Source organism: Acomys russatus, chromosome 24 (genome assembly GCF_903995435.1).
Source record: "Acomys russatus chromosome 24, mAcoRus1.1, whole genome shotgun sequence".
In the NCBI taxonomy this organism is placed as follows: domain Eukaryota; kingdom Metazoa; phylum Chordata; class Mammalia; order Rodentia; family Muridae; genus Acomys; species Acomys russatus.
Genome location: NC_067160.1, coordinates 58,084,677 through 58,101,130, shown reverse-complemented (window position 1 = coordinate 58,101,130; position 16,454 = coordinate 58,084,677). Strand labels below are relative to the sequence as shown.

The window sequence follows — 16,454 nt, the reverse complement described above, 5'->3', positions numbered from 1 at the left end:
CCCTTCCACATAGAGTGTCAGCTCAGAGTTGTGTATCTACGCACACCCTTGTGAGCAGAGTGTGCATGTCGTAACAGTGTGCCTGTCTGTGTCCACTAGATATTTGTCTGAAGGAGGTGCCGTCGATGGCTGACAGCCTGTACAACATCCGGCTGCTGAGGGAGTTCTCCAATGAGCACCTCAACAAGTGCTTCTATCTCACCCTGGAGGACATGCTGTATGCTCCCCCAGTGCTGAAGGTAAAGCAGCCATGTGCCCCGCGTGGGAAGCCGGCTGCCTGTGAGCACGTGCTCACTGTGCCCGGCTGGTCGTGTGCTTTGTTTTAGCCGAACGTGATGGTTTTCATTGCTGAGCTCTTCTGGTGGTTTGAGAACGTCAAACCAGACTTCGTTCAGCCCCGAGACACTCAGGAGCTGAGGGATGGTAAGTGGCAACCGCATGACGTGGCCAACAAACAGTCTCTGAGGGGCAGCCTCGGGCCTCACCTGTTAAAACAAATTTTGAGAAGTTTGGTTTCAAGTAAAAGTGGAGTTGTTTTTGTGGTTCTAAAATGTGTAGGTTCTCTGTTCCTTGCTAATACTGTAACTATAAATAATAGATATATTTTTGTAAAATTGTTGTTTCTGTAGCTAAAACAGTGCTACAGCAGAAGAGCAGCAGACCTCCTGTCCCAATTTCCAACGCAACCAAACGCAGCTTCCTGGGTAGCCCTGCGGCCATGAGCCCTGCTGACGTGCCACCACCCACTCAGCCTCTCGCTGAAGGCAGTCATCGGTACCACCTCCACTCGGAAGAGCCTGACTGTCTGTGAGTCTGTCTACCACTCTGCTTTCGGGATCAGTTTACCACCTGTTCCCTTTTACACGATAGCACAGGAATCAAACTTTTTCTTAAAGTAAGTAATGTAGAAAGTACACAAGTAGCCTGTCTGAACTCCTGCTCTGTCCCTCCGTCACCCAGTCTCCTGTCCAGAGGCCTGGACTCTGTAAGCCCCTTAGTTGTGAGATGTTTAAATAAGGGTATTATGTAATGTAATTGATTAATACAGTTTAAATATGTCCAATTGTAGTATAGAAAGGATATGGCTCCATTGTCTCTTCACAGTGAGTTACAGTTTCGCGAATGACCTGATGAGGAGGGAACTGAGGGATGGTTTAGTTTACTGTGAGCTATAACCTGCTAGAATTTAGGAACAAAGGGCCCCCACCTGTAAGCAGTACTGGCTCGTTTACTTCAGTGAGCTATGGATTTGATGATGGAAGAGTGTCTTTTAGAACTGATGTTTATCATGAAGACCTGGAACTCAGCTGACTGGATCCGGGTTGGTTGGCTACTGCCAGGTCAGTGGGCATGCGGATGAGAAGAGAGAGCTCTACTTAGGGGGCTTGAGCCTCTTACATGGGAGGAGGCTGTATCTGGCCCGGCTGAGTGTATTTTAAGGTGTGGAGACTGAGTTGAGATTTAAGGTTAAGACAATACTCAGAAGTGATTCTGAATCGCATGCAGCTGGATGGCCAGGTCCAAGTGTGTTTGAAAGGATCTCGGCTTTCTCAGGTTGGCATTAAAGATGCTGGAGCTGGGCCAGGAAGAGAGTGTTCAGGTGCCCAGGAAGCAGGTTAGGTGGCGCTGGGAGTGTGAAGGGCTGAGACAGACCCACTGACAGGATCCGGTCCTTGGAGAAGAAGTGGAAAGCTGTGTGTGGCTCCGAGCCCACAGACAGAAGCAGTGGCTGAGGTGTGACCGCGTATCAGGGGCGGAGCTGCACAGCCTCATGGCGCAAAAGGGTACCTGGGCATTGTTGCTAGCAGCCCTTGTATCCAGTCCTTGGAACGGATCTTTATGGTCAGATTCAGTCATGCAGTGTCGTGTGTGTGTGTGTGTGTGTGTGTGTGTGTGTGTGTGTGTGTGTGTGTGTCTGTAAGTTGGTTAAAGCAACATTGGTATCATGTGCACTGGCTCGGGGCCTTTTTCTGCCTAGCAGTGGCTGCGAAGGCTTTCTCATGCATCAAACTTTCCCCCTGAATAGCTCTGCACTGTCACATACTCTGGCTTTCTACTGTTTGATTTCTCTGCTCCTTGGGTTGTGGGTGGCTGTAGGTTACAGACTTCTTCTGCTAGGCCCTGTGGGAGTCTTTCCCTCCCCCTGCGGGGCTCCCCTGGGTTCTGCATGCAGCTTTTCCCCTTTCATCTCCCTCTCTTCCTTGTGTCTCCTCTGTCTCTGAAGGACTGCTCCTTTGTCTTTGTCCCTTTGGGCTTTAACCTTAGCAGCTATATCCTAGAGTGTCAAATGCCCCTGTGATTGCTGCCCGCACTTTATTGCTGCCTTGGCTAACTTCTTCCCCAAAGTAAAGTAGCAAACTAGCTGCCCTGCACTGTGAGTGTGCTTCCTGATGGTCAGCTAATGCCAGCCCCCATGGGTAGATGTCAGGCTACTGTGGCTGCACTGAGCAGTGCTCACCTGGGCAGTGCCTGCGTGGCACCCATGGGTACCCTCCTTTACTCAAGCTGTAGTAGAAGAAGCAGAAAGAGTGTGGCTAATTGGACTTTTTGTGGCTGTTCCGTGTGAGTGTGCTTTCCCGGCTGCCCTCTCGCTGCTTCTCCCTGCTTAGCTGTTCTCAGCGTTTTCAGTCATTTGATATAGTGGAGTTATCTCTGTGGTCTTTAAACTATTCTTACTTTTGTGTTTTTGAGACAGGTTGTCACTGTATAGTCTTGGATGGCCTGGAACTAGCTCTGTAGACCAGGCTGGCTTGAACTCGGAGCTCTGCCTGCCTCTGCCTTCCCAGTGCTGGGATTAAAGGCGTGTGCCACTACCACCTGGCTTGTGAGTGTGGTATTTTCATAAATATGTATCATGCATTGTTTCTACACCCAACCACCTTGCTAATCCCCTGTGTGATAGTCACATGGGATTTTGTATTATACACTACACCCAGAAGTTGTATAATTTGTGTTTTCAGCTTTGGGGTTGGTAAATGTTGGTGTGTTTGTACACATGTCCACGTGCGCATGTGTGTAGGCCACGGGTTGATGTTGGATCTCTTCTTGTTCTGTTCTCTCCTTTCTTTTTTGAGGTAAGGTCTCTCACTGAACTCAGAGCTCATTGATTGGCTAGAGCAGCTGGTCAGCAAACTTGGCCAGTGCAGTAATTACAGATACACGGTGCTCTGCCTGGCTCCCCCCTCCAACACCAGACCCCCCCACAGTGTTTCTCTGTGTAGCCTTTGTAGACGAGGCTGGTCTCAGACTTACAGAAATCTGCCTGCCTCTGCCTCCCCAAGTGCTGGGATTACAGGCGTAATTATAGGTGCCACTGTGCCCGGCTCTGCTTGGCTTTATAATGTGGGTACTGGCAACTGAACTCAGGTCCTCCTTAAATTTGTATGGCAAAACTTTACCAACTGAGCTCTCTCCCCAGTCCAATTTTGGGATTTTTACCTCAAATTCAAAACTTTGTCGGTTTTCTTTTGGGTCAGTTTTTATGGAAAGTACTTCCCCAGAGAAACCTGCTGACTGCTCCCAGCTTGGTCTCTGTTAGTTGTGTGCCTTCGCTGCTCACTTGTACACTGACTGACTGACTGTGTGGGTGGGTGTGGTTGCGCATATGACTGAGTGAGTATGTGTGTGTGTGTGTGTGTAGTTGCACATACCCCACAGTGCCTCTGTGGAAGGCAGAGGACGGCTTTAAGAAGAAAGTTCTTTCTATGATGTGGCACCTAGAGATAAGACCTAGGCTGTCAGGGTCGGAGTCAGTGCCTTCTCTGCTAGCCTCTGGCTTTGCTTTTGAACTTGAAGTTTGATAAACTCATTATTTTCTCTGAATTATTTTTATTCAGTGGGAAAGGAGCTTCCGCATTTAGTCCATCCCATCCTTTGTTGCCACTGAGGCAGAAACAGCAGAAAGTGTCGCAGGCAGAGGACATCCCTGGTGAGAGCATGATTCTCTTCCCTTCTGTCGCTTTTTCTTTTTATGGCTTAGTAAAACAATACTCCAAATTAATGATCTTATTCTAAAGTTCCCATTTTACTTAAGACTAGCAGGATAAATTTTCATTTGTATTGCTACAGCTCAGAATTTATAGTCTTTGGTATAAATGTCACTTCAAATCTGATAAGCTCCATGCAGCATGTACAGAATAGCAGATGTCCCAAGCCTTCTGCCCTGATTACTGAACACTACACTTCACTTGTTGGAGCTGCCGGAAGTTGCGATGTTCTGGGCATCCGCTCCCCTGAGTGGTGGAGTGAGCAGAGTTAGGATTCATTCCCCAGAGAAATGGCTGTAGCACTGAAAGAACTTGCCATGGTTCAGAGTTGGTTACTTAACAATGAAGGTGCTTATTTCCTCCAAACTGCAGACCAGCGACACAGATCGAATTCCTTAACTCGGGTTGATGGCCAGCCACGAGGGGCAGCAATAGTGTGGCCAGATAAAAAGGGCAGGTGAGTACCTTTGGGCTGTTTGTATTTGGGTGCTCATTAGACTAAGCAGCAGTTCTCCAGATGTATTCCAGGGACCCTTAAAAACTCAATAAGCTGCTTCCGGGAGCTGGCAGCCAGGGTTTCACAACAGTGCCAGCACATGCTCACCCTCTTCCTGCACGGTGGCTGTGTGATTTGTGTTGTCCTCACAATAGAGAGAGATGTGAGGGCCCACCAGGTGTCAGAGACCTAAAATAGCACTAGTGCTGCCTGTTCTACAGGTGCTTTTATTTTAGAAAGTATCATTATTTTTCATGTTCCTTGTGGTGACTTTATTCAGGGTTTAAAATTTTTTTTAGCTTTTATTTGTAGTGTGTTAAATAAGAGTAAATGAAGGCTCACTAGGGCATGGGTTACTTTAAAGGGTGCATGGAGGAGTGCTGGAGGCTGCTAAACAGTGGGTTTCTTGTCTTACTTCAGGCCTGTGTCCCAGCCAACACCCTTTGCTCTCCATCATGCTGCAAGCTGTGATGTGGAGCCCAGCTCTGGAGACAGTGTCAGCTTAGCCCGCTCTATCAGCAAAGATAGCTTGGCATCCAACATCATCCACATGACCCCGCAGAACCAACCCCATCCTTCAGCCGGAAGGACCAATGGGAAAAGCCTCCTGAGCCATGTCAACATTGAAGATGAGGAGGAAGAGCTTGTGGCCATCATCAGGACAGATGCGACTGCTCATTCCCCAGAGCTCCCTAGGAGCTCACCTCAGGCCCCAGGCCTGGTAGCAAGTGTCAGGTCTCCCCAGAGGCAGGCAGACACTTTGGACACTAAGCCTGACAGTTTTTACTTAGAGCCCCTGATGCCAGCAGTACTTCGGCCAGCCAAAGAGAAGCAGATTATCACTAAGGAAGATGAGCGTGGAGAAGGGAGGCCGAGGACCATCATGTCTAAGAGGCCGAGTGAGGGCTCCCAGCCTCTGGTACGGAAGAAAGTGACGGGTAGCCATGGCAGCCGTGACCTGAACAGAACTTTCACCCCAATTCCTTGTTCAGAATTTGCTGCAAGCATCGATCCTGCAGAGGTAGGACCACAGTCAGCAGAAGCTACAGGAGAAGGACAGCCTCTGGCCCTGGGTAGATTTGATCCTTTGCCTCAGGGGCAGGCTGCTGATGGCTTCTTCCTCCATGTAGGCAGGGCTGAGGAAGATGAAGGGAGGTGGTATGTTGGTTCCCAGAGCCCCAGCTCCCACGACTCGGAACCCTGGACCATCCTGAGGCAGGACTCTGACTCTGACGTGGTGGACGTGGAGGATGCAGAGCAGGATTTCATTGGTGAGGACCATCCTGTGGTTATCCCCAGATACACTGGTGAGGAAGAGTCAGCCAAACTCCAAGAGGACATGAAGGTGAAGGAGCACGAAGACAAGGACGATGCCAGCGGCCGCTCGAGCCCGTGTCTGAGCACGACCTCTCAGCTCAGCAGCATGTCCATGGCAAGCGGAAGTGTGAAGATGACCAGCTTCGCCGAAAGGAAGCTCCAGCGGCTCAACAGCTGTGAGACCAAGTCCAGCACCAGCAGCTCTCAGAAGACCACCCCAGATGCCTCCGAAAGCTGCCCAGCGCCTCTGACAACATGGCGCCAGAAGAGGGAGCAGAGCCCTGGCAGGCACAGCAAGGACCCTGCCAGCCTGCTGGCTTCTGAGCTGGTGCAGCTGCACATGCAGCTGGAGGAAAAGCGCAGGGCTATTGAAGCCCAGAAGAAGAAGATGGAGGCCTTGTCGGCGCGGCAGCGTCTGAAGCTGGGCAAGGCCGCCTTTCTGCACGTGGTGAAGAAGGGGAAGGCTGACGGCGCCCCGCAGCCACTGAGGCCGGAACACTTCACGAAGGAGTTCACACAGCATAATGGGGAGGACTTGGATGATGGCACTTGTAAAACCGAAGGCTTCCTTGTCAGAGAAGAGCAGAGAGAGCTCAGTGAGTCCCAGGATGTGGCGTTTGTCCAGTTGCATAAGCCCAGGGAGCCGGCTTCTCTGCATGACGGGGAGAAGCACAGAGCGATTTCCGCAGCCTTCCTAGAGGACGGTGTTGGCGAGGCAGATGTGAATGAGTGTGACCTGTCCATTGAAAAGCTTAATGAAACCATCAGCACACTGCAGCAGGCTATTCTGAAGATCTCCCAGCAGCAGGAACAACTGCTCATGAAGTCCCCCACAGTGCCAACACCAGGCGCTAAAAATAATTGCCAGGACCAAAAGGTAAAGGCCCCAGTCCACTTTGTTGAGCCACTCTCTCCAACTGGTGTGCCTGGCCACCGCAAACCCCCACGGCTTGGCCAGGGCCGGAACTCCCGTCCGGGAAGGCCAGCTGAACTGAAGGTTCCAAAAGACAGGCAGCAGGCTTGTTCTCGGAGTAAAACCCCAACACCCAATGTGGAGACACTCCCACATTCTCGGTCTTTGCCCCCAAGCACCCATCCACGGTCACCCTCTGACCCAGGTGGGGAACTCCCTGAAAAATGTCTCTTTGACAGTTATAGGCTCCATGATGAGAGCAACCATCGGACACTTGTTCTGTCCTCTTGCAAAGATACAAACATTGTGTCAGAACAGATGAACTTTAAAGAGGGTCTGGAGACAAGTGTGAAAGAGGCAGGGCTGAGCTCCTCTGCCGTCACAGGCAAAGAACATACCCTGATGGAAGAGCCACTGAGGAGCAAGGCCAGCCTCATTGAGGTGGACCTCTCCGACCTGAAGGCCCCTGACGAGGATGGAGAGGTGGTTGGCCACGAGAGCTCAGTGGAGCTTGGTGGAGATGGTGACCAGAAGCCTGGGGTTGGTTTCTTCTTCAAGGTGAGTTGGCAGTGTGTTGAAGTGTAGGCACGTTGCCGTGGTTGTGAGGCTGTCTCTAGAGCTCTGTTCTAAGCAGATTCCCTAAGAAGCCGGGGAGAAACACATTTGACTCTGTGGGCTGCAGAAGCCTCCATCCTGAGGACGGACTGCCAAGTGGAGTCCCAGGCAGCACATCCTAGGACCGGATAGTTTTCATGAATCGAGATATTTATTTCTGGCAGCAGAGGAGGTTTAGAGATGCCTTGTTTCTCCATCCTGTACTTCTTCTTCAGAGACGTATGGACTTTAGGGTTTCTTTTCTGTCCTGATGTCTCTTTGCTGCTGATACATGGCACAGTCTCAGCCTTATGCACATTTTATTGACATTGGTGGTGGCAGTGGTGTGTGTGTGTGTGTGTGTGTGTGTGTGTGTGTGTGTGTGTGTGTGTGTGTGTGTAACTTGAAGCTGACAATGGATGTCTTACTTGATTGATCTTCCCTGTAATGTATTAGACACGATTGGATGGGTTCTGGGTCTATGGCCATAGACCACTGTATATACTGAGGCAAGATGCCCTCCAGAGCCTGGAGTTTGCCATTTCAGTTAGCCTGGTTAGCTAGCTTGCTCCACAGATTCCCTGTCTACTTCTCATGTACTGAGATTACACGCAGGCTGTCTTTCCTTCCTGGCTTTTTTTGTGGGTTCTAGGGATGTGAACTCAGGTCCTTATGTTTGCGCAGCAACCATTTTCTCTGCTGAGCCGTCTCCTCATGCCCATTTGCACTTTGTGTGGTGTGATTGCAGTCCCATTGGCGTTAGATCAGATAGAGAGAGAGGATCTGGTGCAGGCCACGTGGAAGGTCGTCTAACTGAGGCTGTCCGGATGGCATAGACTCCGCTCCATTGTGTCACAGCGTTTGTACATATGATAAGCTTATCGATGAAAAAGAGTCAGAGCTGGGCATGGTGGTACACGCCTTTGGCAAGCAGCGGCAGATAGATGTCCGAGTCTGACGCCGGCTTGGTCTACATAGGTAGTTCTAGGACATCCAGGGCTACATAGACCCTGTCACCCCCCTCTCCCAGGGAAGTCCAATTTTCTGAGTGTAAAAGTTGATACTTCATCAAGGTAACCTAGGCTGGATAGTTTAAGGAGTCCCTTGTACTGTCACTGACTGTAAGTGGTGGGTTTCCTAGGATGAACAGAAAGCAGAAGATGAGCTTGCTAAGAAGCGGGCCGCCTTCCTTCTGAAACAGCAGCGCAAGGCTGAGGAGGCTCGTGCTCGCAAGCAGCAGCTGGAGGCGGAAGTGGAGCTCAAGCGAGATGAAGCCCGGTAACCTCCTCCTCTGTGTCCGTGGGGCAGCCTGGCTGTGCATCTCGGTGGTGGGCGGGGCCAGGCTGCCCACCCCACAGCTGCTTCACTCATTCCTCCTTCCTGCTGCAGCCAGGACAGCGCACATGCGCGCATGCTTGCTGCTTCGTATTCACATGGCCTGCCGAGGCCTGTGTGTTCACTCCCCACTGTAATGATGGGGCTGCCAGTGTGCAGCATAGGTCCCAGCACTTTCCAGAAGGCTCAGGTGATTCAGTCCCAATCTGCCCCGTACACCACTGCCTTCTGTCCCTGTACTCACACTGCTCCAGCAGTCGTTAGAGAGGGACCCGGGAGTGGCTGCAGGAGGTGGGTTTGGTACATTTGTCCTTAAGAAGAGAGCCTCTGACCTAGTCTCTTGTGACTCCATTTTGCTCTCAGGCGGAAGGCTGAAGAGGATCGGCTGCGGAAGGAGGAGGAGAAGGCGAGGCGAGAGCTCATTAAACAGGAGTACTTGCGGAGGAAGCAGCAGCAGGCCTTGGAGGAGCAGGGACTTGCCAAGCCTAAATCGAAGCCTAAGAAGCCTCGGCCGAAGTCAGTTCACCGGGAAGAGTCCTGCAGTGACTCGGGAACCAAGTGCTCCTCCACCCGTAAGCCTCGTCCCGCATCCATGCTAATCGCCTTCATTGTCTCATTGCACTTTCTCCAGACCTGTGTGAGGCAGGAGGGTACACAGCCTTGTCCCTTCCAAAAGGCTTGAGAAATTGAAACCAAATGTGATGCTCTGAGATGGCAAGGGACATCCAGGGTTTGGGCCAGAGGTTGGCCGGGTTTGGCAAAGGTGAGTTGAGACAGCAGGAGTGAGCCTGGTGGAGGTCTTTACAGTTTGCCCATTTCTTGTTCCCTGCAGCTGATAACTTGAGCAGAACTCACTCTGGCTCCAGCCTCTCCTTGGCATCGGCAGCAACAACAGAACCCGAGAGTGTTCATTCCGGGGGCACGCCTTCTCACAGGTAAGGAGGCCAGGAAGCTATGGGGCATCTTAGTGCACTTGTAAAGAGAGAGAACCTTCCAGATCAAAGCTGAAGGAGGGATATTTTGTAACCAGTTCTATAATGTTTAGGAAGAAACTCAACCTACCCCAACCAGGGCTCAGCAGGCTTTGTGACATCCTCCTCCCGTCTCTCCTCTCACCTCCCTGTCGAGTGTGCACACTTCTTGTTGCAAAGGAGTAAGTGGGTGACACCTGGCCCCACTGCTCGCAAAGTTCAGTGTGCGTCTCAGAACGCCATACTTGTCAAGTGTCATCTGGCACAACCTGAAGTGTGAGTGTCAGGCAGGGACCAATGCTTTTGGGTATTGGATTGTTTACTGCCAACACACACACACACACATACACACACATACACACACACACACACACACACACACACACACACACACACCACCCCCACACCACCCCCCGGGTTACACAGTAATTTTACCGGTGCTGTGGGTGCTTGTCGTGGCATGGTGAATTACTACCGCAGCTTTAGGAAGGAGCCCTGCGTGTTGTTGACTGACTGTTGTAGCCAGGACTTGATGCGAGTGGTATCGTAGATGGGCATCTGTGAACTCTCTGTGAAGAGGCCAATGCCTCCTTGGTAGCTAATGGCTTTTGTCTCCTGGACTTTGTGGAGGACTCCTAGGGAGCCTTGAACGGTGCTCTAGTGTTGTTTGGGAAGTTGGTTACCCAGCTGACTTCCACTGCAGCCCTGTCAGCCTGCCTGAGAGCAGCACACTACCTTCTCAGCAGTTCCTCACTTCATGTTGACTGTTCATGATCTAGCATCCCTGCTTGTACAGTCCAGAGCTGCCAGGGATGAGCGTATGTGATTCATGGTTTATCAAACTGGCCGCACTGTGGCCCTCCTCCTCTGCATCTGATCACATGCGTGGCAGCTGTTAGTCACCGGTCCTTTGCCTCTGTTCCTGAGCCTGCACCATTCACTCCGCACGCTTATGATGACACCCTCTAGCAGTGGCTAATAAAAGCTTACTAAGTCTTCCACCTTCCCAGGAAGCCCCTGCTGCACAAGTGGGCATTCTTGTCCCGGGGGGTGTGGCTGGCTGTGCTGATGGAGGAGAAGCGCAGCCAGAGCATGTTGTCGTTTTCTGCCTGCAGAGTCGAATCACTGGAAGCCTTACCCATCCTGAGCCGCAACCCCAGCAGGAGCACAGACCGAGACTGGGAGACTGCGTCGGCAGCTTCTTCTTTGGCGTCGGTGGCTGAGTACACAGGTGACGGCCACATACCCTCTTTAGGGTATATTGCCCTTAGGGGCACCTGTGTCAGAGCTGTATCTAACTGCTGGGTGTGCACAGCAGGACACTGCAGAGGCCCTGACCTGTCCTCACATTTGTCCCACGGGCACCAGGTCATGCCACCTCCCTGCTGCTCTGAGACAGAACTAAAGCAGGATTACACATCCTGGGCACTTGAAGCTTGAAGCCTTCAGGTTCCTGGGTTTGTAGTGTGTAAACAAAGAGACAAGTGAGAAAGTAGCTATAATTACTTTAATCTGTCTTTTTTTTTTTTTTTTTTTATAATTTATAACTCTAAATTCTTTTGAGTAGATCTGAAGAGGTCTTTATGGTCTATTTTCAAGAATGCTTATTTTTCATGATCTCAGCTTTCTGTATTTTGCTTCTAAGAAAAGTGTAGTCCTTTTGTGTGGTTTGTGCCCTACATTAATGATTTTGCAATTTCGATCTGGTTTTCTTAGGTCCTAAACTCTTTAAGGAGCCCAGTAGCAAATCAAACAAACCAATTATTCACAATGCCATCTCCCACTGCTGTCTGGCTGGAAAAGTGAATGAACCTCACAAGAATTCAATATTGGAGGCAAGTGTCAAATTTGATGGTGCTTATACGTAGGCTAAAAGGTGCTTACAGATGACAGATTCTGTCAGCACTTGCTGACTGCCCAGAGGTGTGTTCTCTTTCGGTTACTTTAAGCTACCCTGTTACTGCATAGCCATGGAGTCTTTTTCTCCTGAGGGTATGTCCTGAGGCGTGACCATAGTTTCTGTAGGCACAGGGTTTGGGTCCCCATAGAAGAACAGGATTTTGACAGAAGGTTGAGCTTTGTTGCATTAAAAAAAATATATCAATTAATGGTTCCATGTGGGACAGAACTAGACATGAGGCTTTCCGGCTGGGAAAGAAGACATGTCTCTTCCTGGCATGTATGCTATGTGAGCCACAGGAGGCCAGGGCCTTGCTATAGTGTTGGGGTGCACATTCCTGGGGGGCAGAGGATGCTGGATATGGATATGGCTTGGGTTGTTTTGTTTTTGTTTTTTGATGCTGTCAATGGAACCCAGAGCTTCATGCATGCTTAGTATACCATGCTCTGCCTGCATGTACACCAGCAGGCCAGAAGAGGACATCAGATCACATTATAGATGGTTGTGAGCTACCAGGTAGTTGCTGGCAATTGAACTCAGGACCTCTGGAAGAGGTCAATGCTCTTAACCCCTGAGCCATCTCTCCAGCCCTTAGATGTTTTTAAATGAAGAACAAGTATAAATAGTTTGGTCACTGAGGACAGTGCACTTGAGACAGAAAGGAGGCAGGTGGTCTTCCTGTCCTGCTAGTGAGTATCCATGGTTAGAGGCAGAAGTTACAGAGAAGGGTGGGCCTTGGAGGCACTTTGAGCACCTCAGTCACCCAGGACTTAAAAGTTGGGTCAGGTTAGATATGGATTGACTTTGCTGTGTTGGTTGTCACTTCTCTGAGGTTATCTGTGTCTTCTGGGTGTCTCAGCATTTAAGAGACTAAGGCAGGGGGATTACTGTAAGTTTGAGCTAGCCTGGACTGTAGTATGAGACTTTGTCTCAAAAAAAAAAAAAAAAAAAAAAAAAAAAGTAGCCTTACCAGGTACAAGAACCAAGAAGGCAGTTAGAAAGTGAGACTCAGAGGCTCCCTCTGCACAGCTGGGAGCTTCCAGTGTAAGTGGGCTAGGAGTAACGGTGCCTGCCAGTAAACCTGACAGCCTCGGGCTAATCCCCCAGCAAATAAACAAAATATACTTAAAAAAAAAAAAAAAAAAAAAGGAGATGTTAAGACTGAGAGAAAGAGTAAAAGACCTGTGGCTGAGGAGTAAGGGCGCTTCACAGTAACCCAGGTGAAGAGACATGAACAGCGGTGCTAAGCCCGAGTGGACAATACACAAACAGGGGAGCACCGTGAGGCTCACAGAGAGAATGGACTTTAAAGTCGGAAAAGACGAAAGAAAAAAGAATGGGTGAATCAATTGCTGGCACAGCTGCACTGAGTTGAAGGTGGAGTTCTCAGATCTCTCTGGTTGTAGCAGACTGGTGCTGATGGAGAGGAGTCGCTGTGGACTGCTCTCCTCTGGGGTTCCGGCATGTGAGGAAGGGAGGTTTGACTTCGTTCCTGGTAGTTCCCTCAGTCTCCTCTACTTCACCATGTCCTCGTCTAGCCCTGTATCTCCACCTTTTCTTTTTCTTTTTTCTTTTAGTATAGTCTGTCTAGACTGTACTGTAATATACAGTACATGTCACCTCCCACTGGCCCAGTCTCAGATGTGCTTGGGGACAGGGTGGCCAGTGATTAGACTTCTCTCATCATGAAGATTTTCATACAGAGAGTGTTTGCATTGGCATCAAGGCCCTGAGAACATCTTCTCTTCAGACGTGCAAAGATCCTCTTGTGCTCAGTTAGTTGTATTACAGCCTATGCAGAAAAGGAAGATGTAGGCAGGAGGTGCACCCGCTTTCCCCGTGTGCAGGGGGTGCTGTGACCTGACTCCCCTAAGGACATGGAGCACAACTGATGTTCTGGCCTCTGCATCGGAAAACCCTTTCTGAGAATTTTTATCCAGGCTTGGCCATATGGTACCCAGTCTGCCATGTAAAAGAAATACTAAACTCCACAGGCAAGGCAGAATTAATGTGATGATCAGCACATTAGATGCAAGGAGCCTTCCTGTCAGCCATTGATTTGGACACCTAGGAAGTTGAAATACCAGCTTCTTTACAGTGCTACATAACAGCTCCTAAGATATACCAGTCACAGCCCAGAAATCCTGGTGTGCCACTGCCCAAGGTCCACCATTCCTGTAGATGGCGCTATTCTTCCTGACTGGCTCATTAAACACTGTTCATATAGTTGAGGTCAGTGCTATCTATACAGACTTGGATTTTCTTTTTTCACTTAATCTTTTTAAAATCTTGTAAGTTTATAGTGGCTGGAGAGATGGCTCAGTGGTTAAGAGCACTGGCTGCTCTTCCAGAAGCTGGGATGTGATTCCTAGCACCCATGTGGCAGCTCACAACTCTCTGTAACTCTTAATAGTAGGGGCTCTGATAGCCTCTTCCGGCTTTCACAGGGACCAGCACACAGGCAAACATAGGCAAAACGCTCTGGGCCAGTGAGATGGCTCAGTGGGTAAAAGTGTTTGCCACATAGGCGTGACAACATAAATTTGATTCCCCAGAACACACGTATAAGTGAGAACCAGCTTCAGATAGTTGTCCTATGACACAAATGTGCATATGTGTAGCCCTTAGGTCATAACACATGTACATGCTATTACTATGAAGAATAAAATAACTAGACATATATTAAACCCATTACACTGACAATATAATATATATGACAATCTGTCTTTTCTAAAGGAAAGATAAGTAATTGTTTTATGGCTTTACAAATCTTTTAAATTGTTAGCTTTGTGGGGAAAAACTAGACCCTCTTTTCAGTCTGGTACACCCTGTGTGTCCCAAGGTCTCAGAAACCTCCTTTGTACTTGCTGAAGACAGCAGGCTGAGATTTTGACGCTCCTAGCCACACTTCGGAACTGCTGGCATAGAAAATTTAACTGGAAGAATGTTCACGGAGTGAGTGTCTATTCTCACACAGTGTACAGCAAGCCTGGTAGCAGTATTGACAGCAATATCGGAAGCAGTTTGTCTGTTGGCTGTAGGTTTTTTCTTGTTAACGACTTTACTAGAATCCAGGTTTTACACAGTGTGTGGAGGTGCACACCTTTAATTCCAGCACTCAGGAGGTAGAGGCAGTCAGACCCCTGAGTTGAAGGCCAGTCTGGTCTACAGAACAATTTTCAAGACAGCCAAGGATACACAGAGAAACCCAGGGCGGGGGGTGGGTGGGGGGCGGGGAGCGGCGGGGTTTCCAGGTTCCAGACCTCAAAATCTGCCCTTTGAAAGCCATAACTCAGTGAGTTTTAGTGTATTTAGTAGAATAGTGCAACTGCTGGTCTGCATGCTGTGTCTCCTTGGAGTTCCCTGTTCTGGACTTTGCATATAGACAGTCTTAGAATGTAACTTTTGGGGGCTGGCGAGATGGCCCAGTGGGTAAAGCACTCGCTGTGCAAACTCAGTAATCTGATTTCGACTTACAGATTCCATGCTTGAAGGAAAGAAATGACTTCTGGAAGGTGTACTCTGACCTTCACATTACATGTACAGTGTGCACATGGGCATGCGCGTGCACACACACACACACACACACACACATAGACACACACACACACACACACACAAACTCAGTGTATGTAGCCTTTGGATCTGGATTTTTCATTTGGCTTCCTGCTTTTGAAGGTTTGAAGTGTGGTTGTGTGTACCTGACGATTCATTTGCATGGTTGAGTAATAGACCTCTGTATAGGTTGGTCATTCATCATTAGATGGATATTTGGGATATGTCAAGACTCATCTATAGACAGCAAACACCTGTGAGTTTTGTCATGGATCTATGTCTTCTTTTTTCTTGTGTGTGTATGAAACATAGGAATCACAGGGCCACATGAAAACTCGGTGTCCATTAGTGTGTAGGATAACTGGACTCCTTTCATGGTGACTACACCATTGCATACCTGCCCTCATAGTCTTTTTAACTTAGCCATTCTGGAGATTATAATGTGGTGCTTACTTGGTTTTGATTTGTGTTTCTCTTAAAGTGTGAAGCATCTTCTCATGGAATTCTTCCCTTGGTCCCAGCAGCATTTCTCCTTGCGTGCTCAGACTCTTTAGTAAGAGCTCTTGGCGCCTGATGCTTCATCAAGTGGCCAACCATGACTTTTCTAATTGGGGGAGGCTATACTGGACATAATTTAGCTTTTCTTAAAAGTGGGTGCTTAACCCAGACATAGTAGTGCACGCCTTTAATCCCAGCACTTGGGAGGCAGGTGGATCGCTGTGAGGTCGAGGCCAGCCTGGTCTACAAAGGGAGTCCAGGACAGCCAGGGCTACACAGGGAAACCCTGTCTCAAAAAACCAAACCAAACTAAACAAAAAAGTGGATGTTCTAGAATACTCACTGGATAGGATACTCGCTGCTCTAGAGTAGCGCCTGCCCCCGGGCAGCGGTGGGACCTGGGCTGTTGTCACAGTGACATCCAGTGTTTCCCGCCTTTCTCCCCCAGGAGCTGGAGAAGTGTGATGCCAACCACTACATCATTCTGTTCCGAGATGCGGGCTGCCAGTTCAGGGCGCTTTACTGCTACCAGCCCGACACTGAGGAAATCTACAAACTCACTGGCACAGGGCCAAAGAGCATCACCAAGAAGATGATTGACAAACTGTATAAATACAGCTCAGACCGAAAGCAGTTTAACTTGATCCCAGCCAAGACCATGTCCGTCAGCGTGGACGCACTCACGATCCATAACCACTTGTGGCAGCCCAAGAGGCCCACGGTGCCAAAGAAGACCCAGACTCGTAAGTGACCACGGCAGCCAGGACTCCGCGAGGATGTGCTGACAGGATCCTTATTTATTGTTTTCATCCATTTGGTACGAAGTGTGACGAGCCACAGACAGTTTTGTACAGAGGTTCCTAGAGATGAGAAGATGCTCTTCCCCCGC

The 16,454-nt window shown here is 49.4% G+C and overlaps 1 protein-coding gene across 2 annotated transcripts in view; it reads left to right on the top strand.

Moving 5' to 3' along the window:
• Camsap1 (calmodulin regulated spectrin associated protein 1) overlaps positions 1-16,454 on the top strand; it is a 58,215-nt gene extending 41,761 nt beyond the window's left edge. For both annotated transcript variants that reach the window (XM_051167179.1, XM_051167178.1), the window contains 12 exons: positions 100-239; positions 327-423; positions 630-807; positions 3,837-3,928; positions 4,359-4,443; positions 4,903-7,270; positions 8,448-8,584; positions 9,005-9,213; positions 9,474-9,576; positions 10,728-10,843; positions 11,329-11,447; positions 16,014-16,454. In XM_051167179.1, the coding sequence (XP_051023136.1) occupies positions 100-239; positions 327-423; positions 630-807; positions 3,837-3,928; positions 4,359-4,443; positions 4,903-7,270; positions 8,448-8,584; positions 9,005-9,213; positions 9,474-9,576; positions 10,728-10,843; positions 11,329-11,447; positions 16,014-16,316 (3,947 nt within the window). In that variant the 3' untranslated portion in view covers positions 16,317-16,454. The remainder of the gene's footprint in view (positions 1-99; positions 240-326; positions 424-629; positions 808-3,836; positions 3,929-4,358; positions 4,444-4,902; positions 7,271-8,447; positions 8,585-9,004; positions 9,214-9,473; positions 9,577-10,727; positions 10,844-11,328; positions 11,448-16,013) is intronic.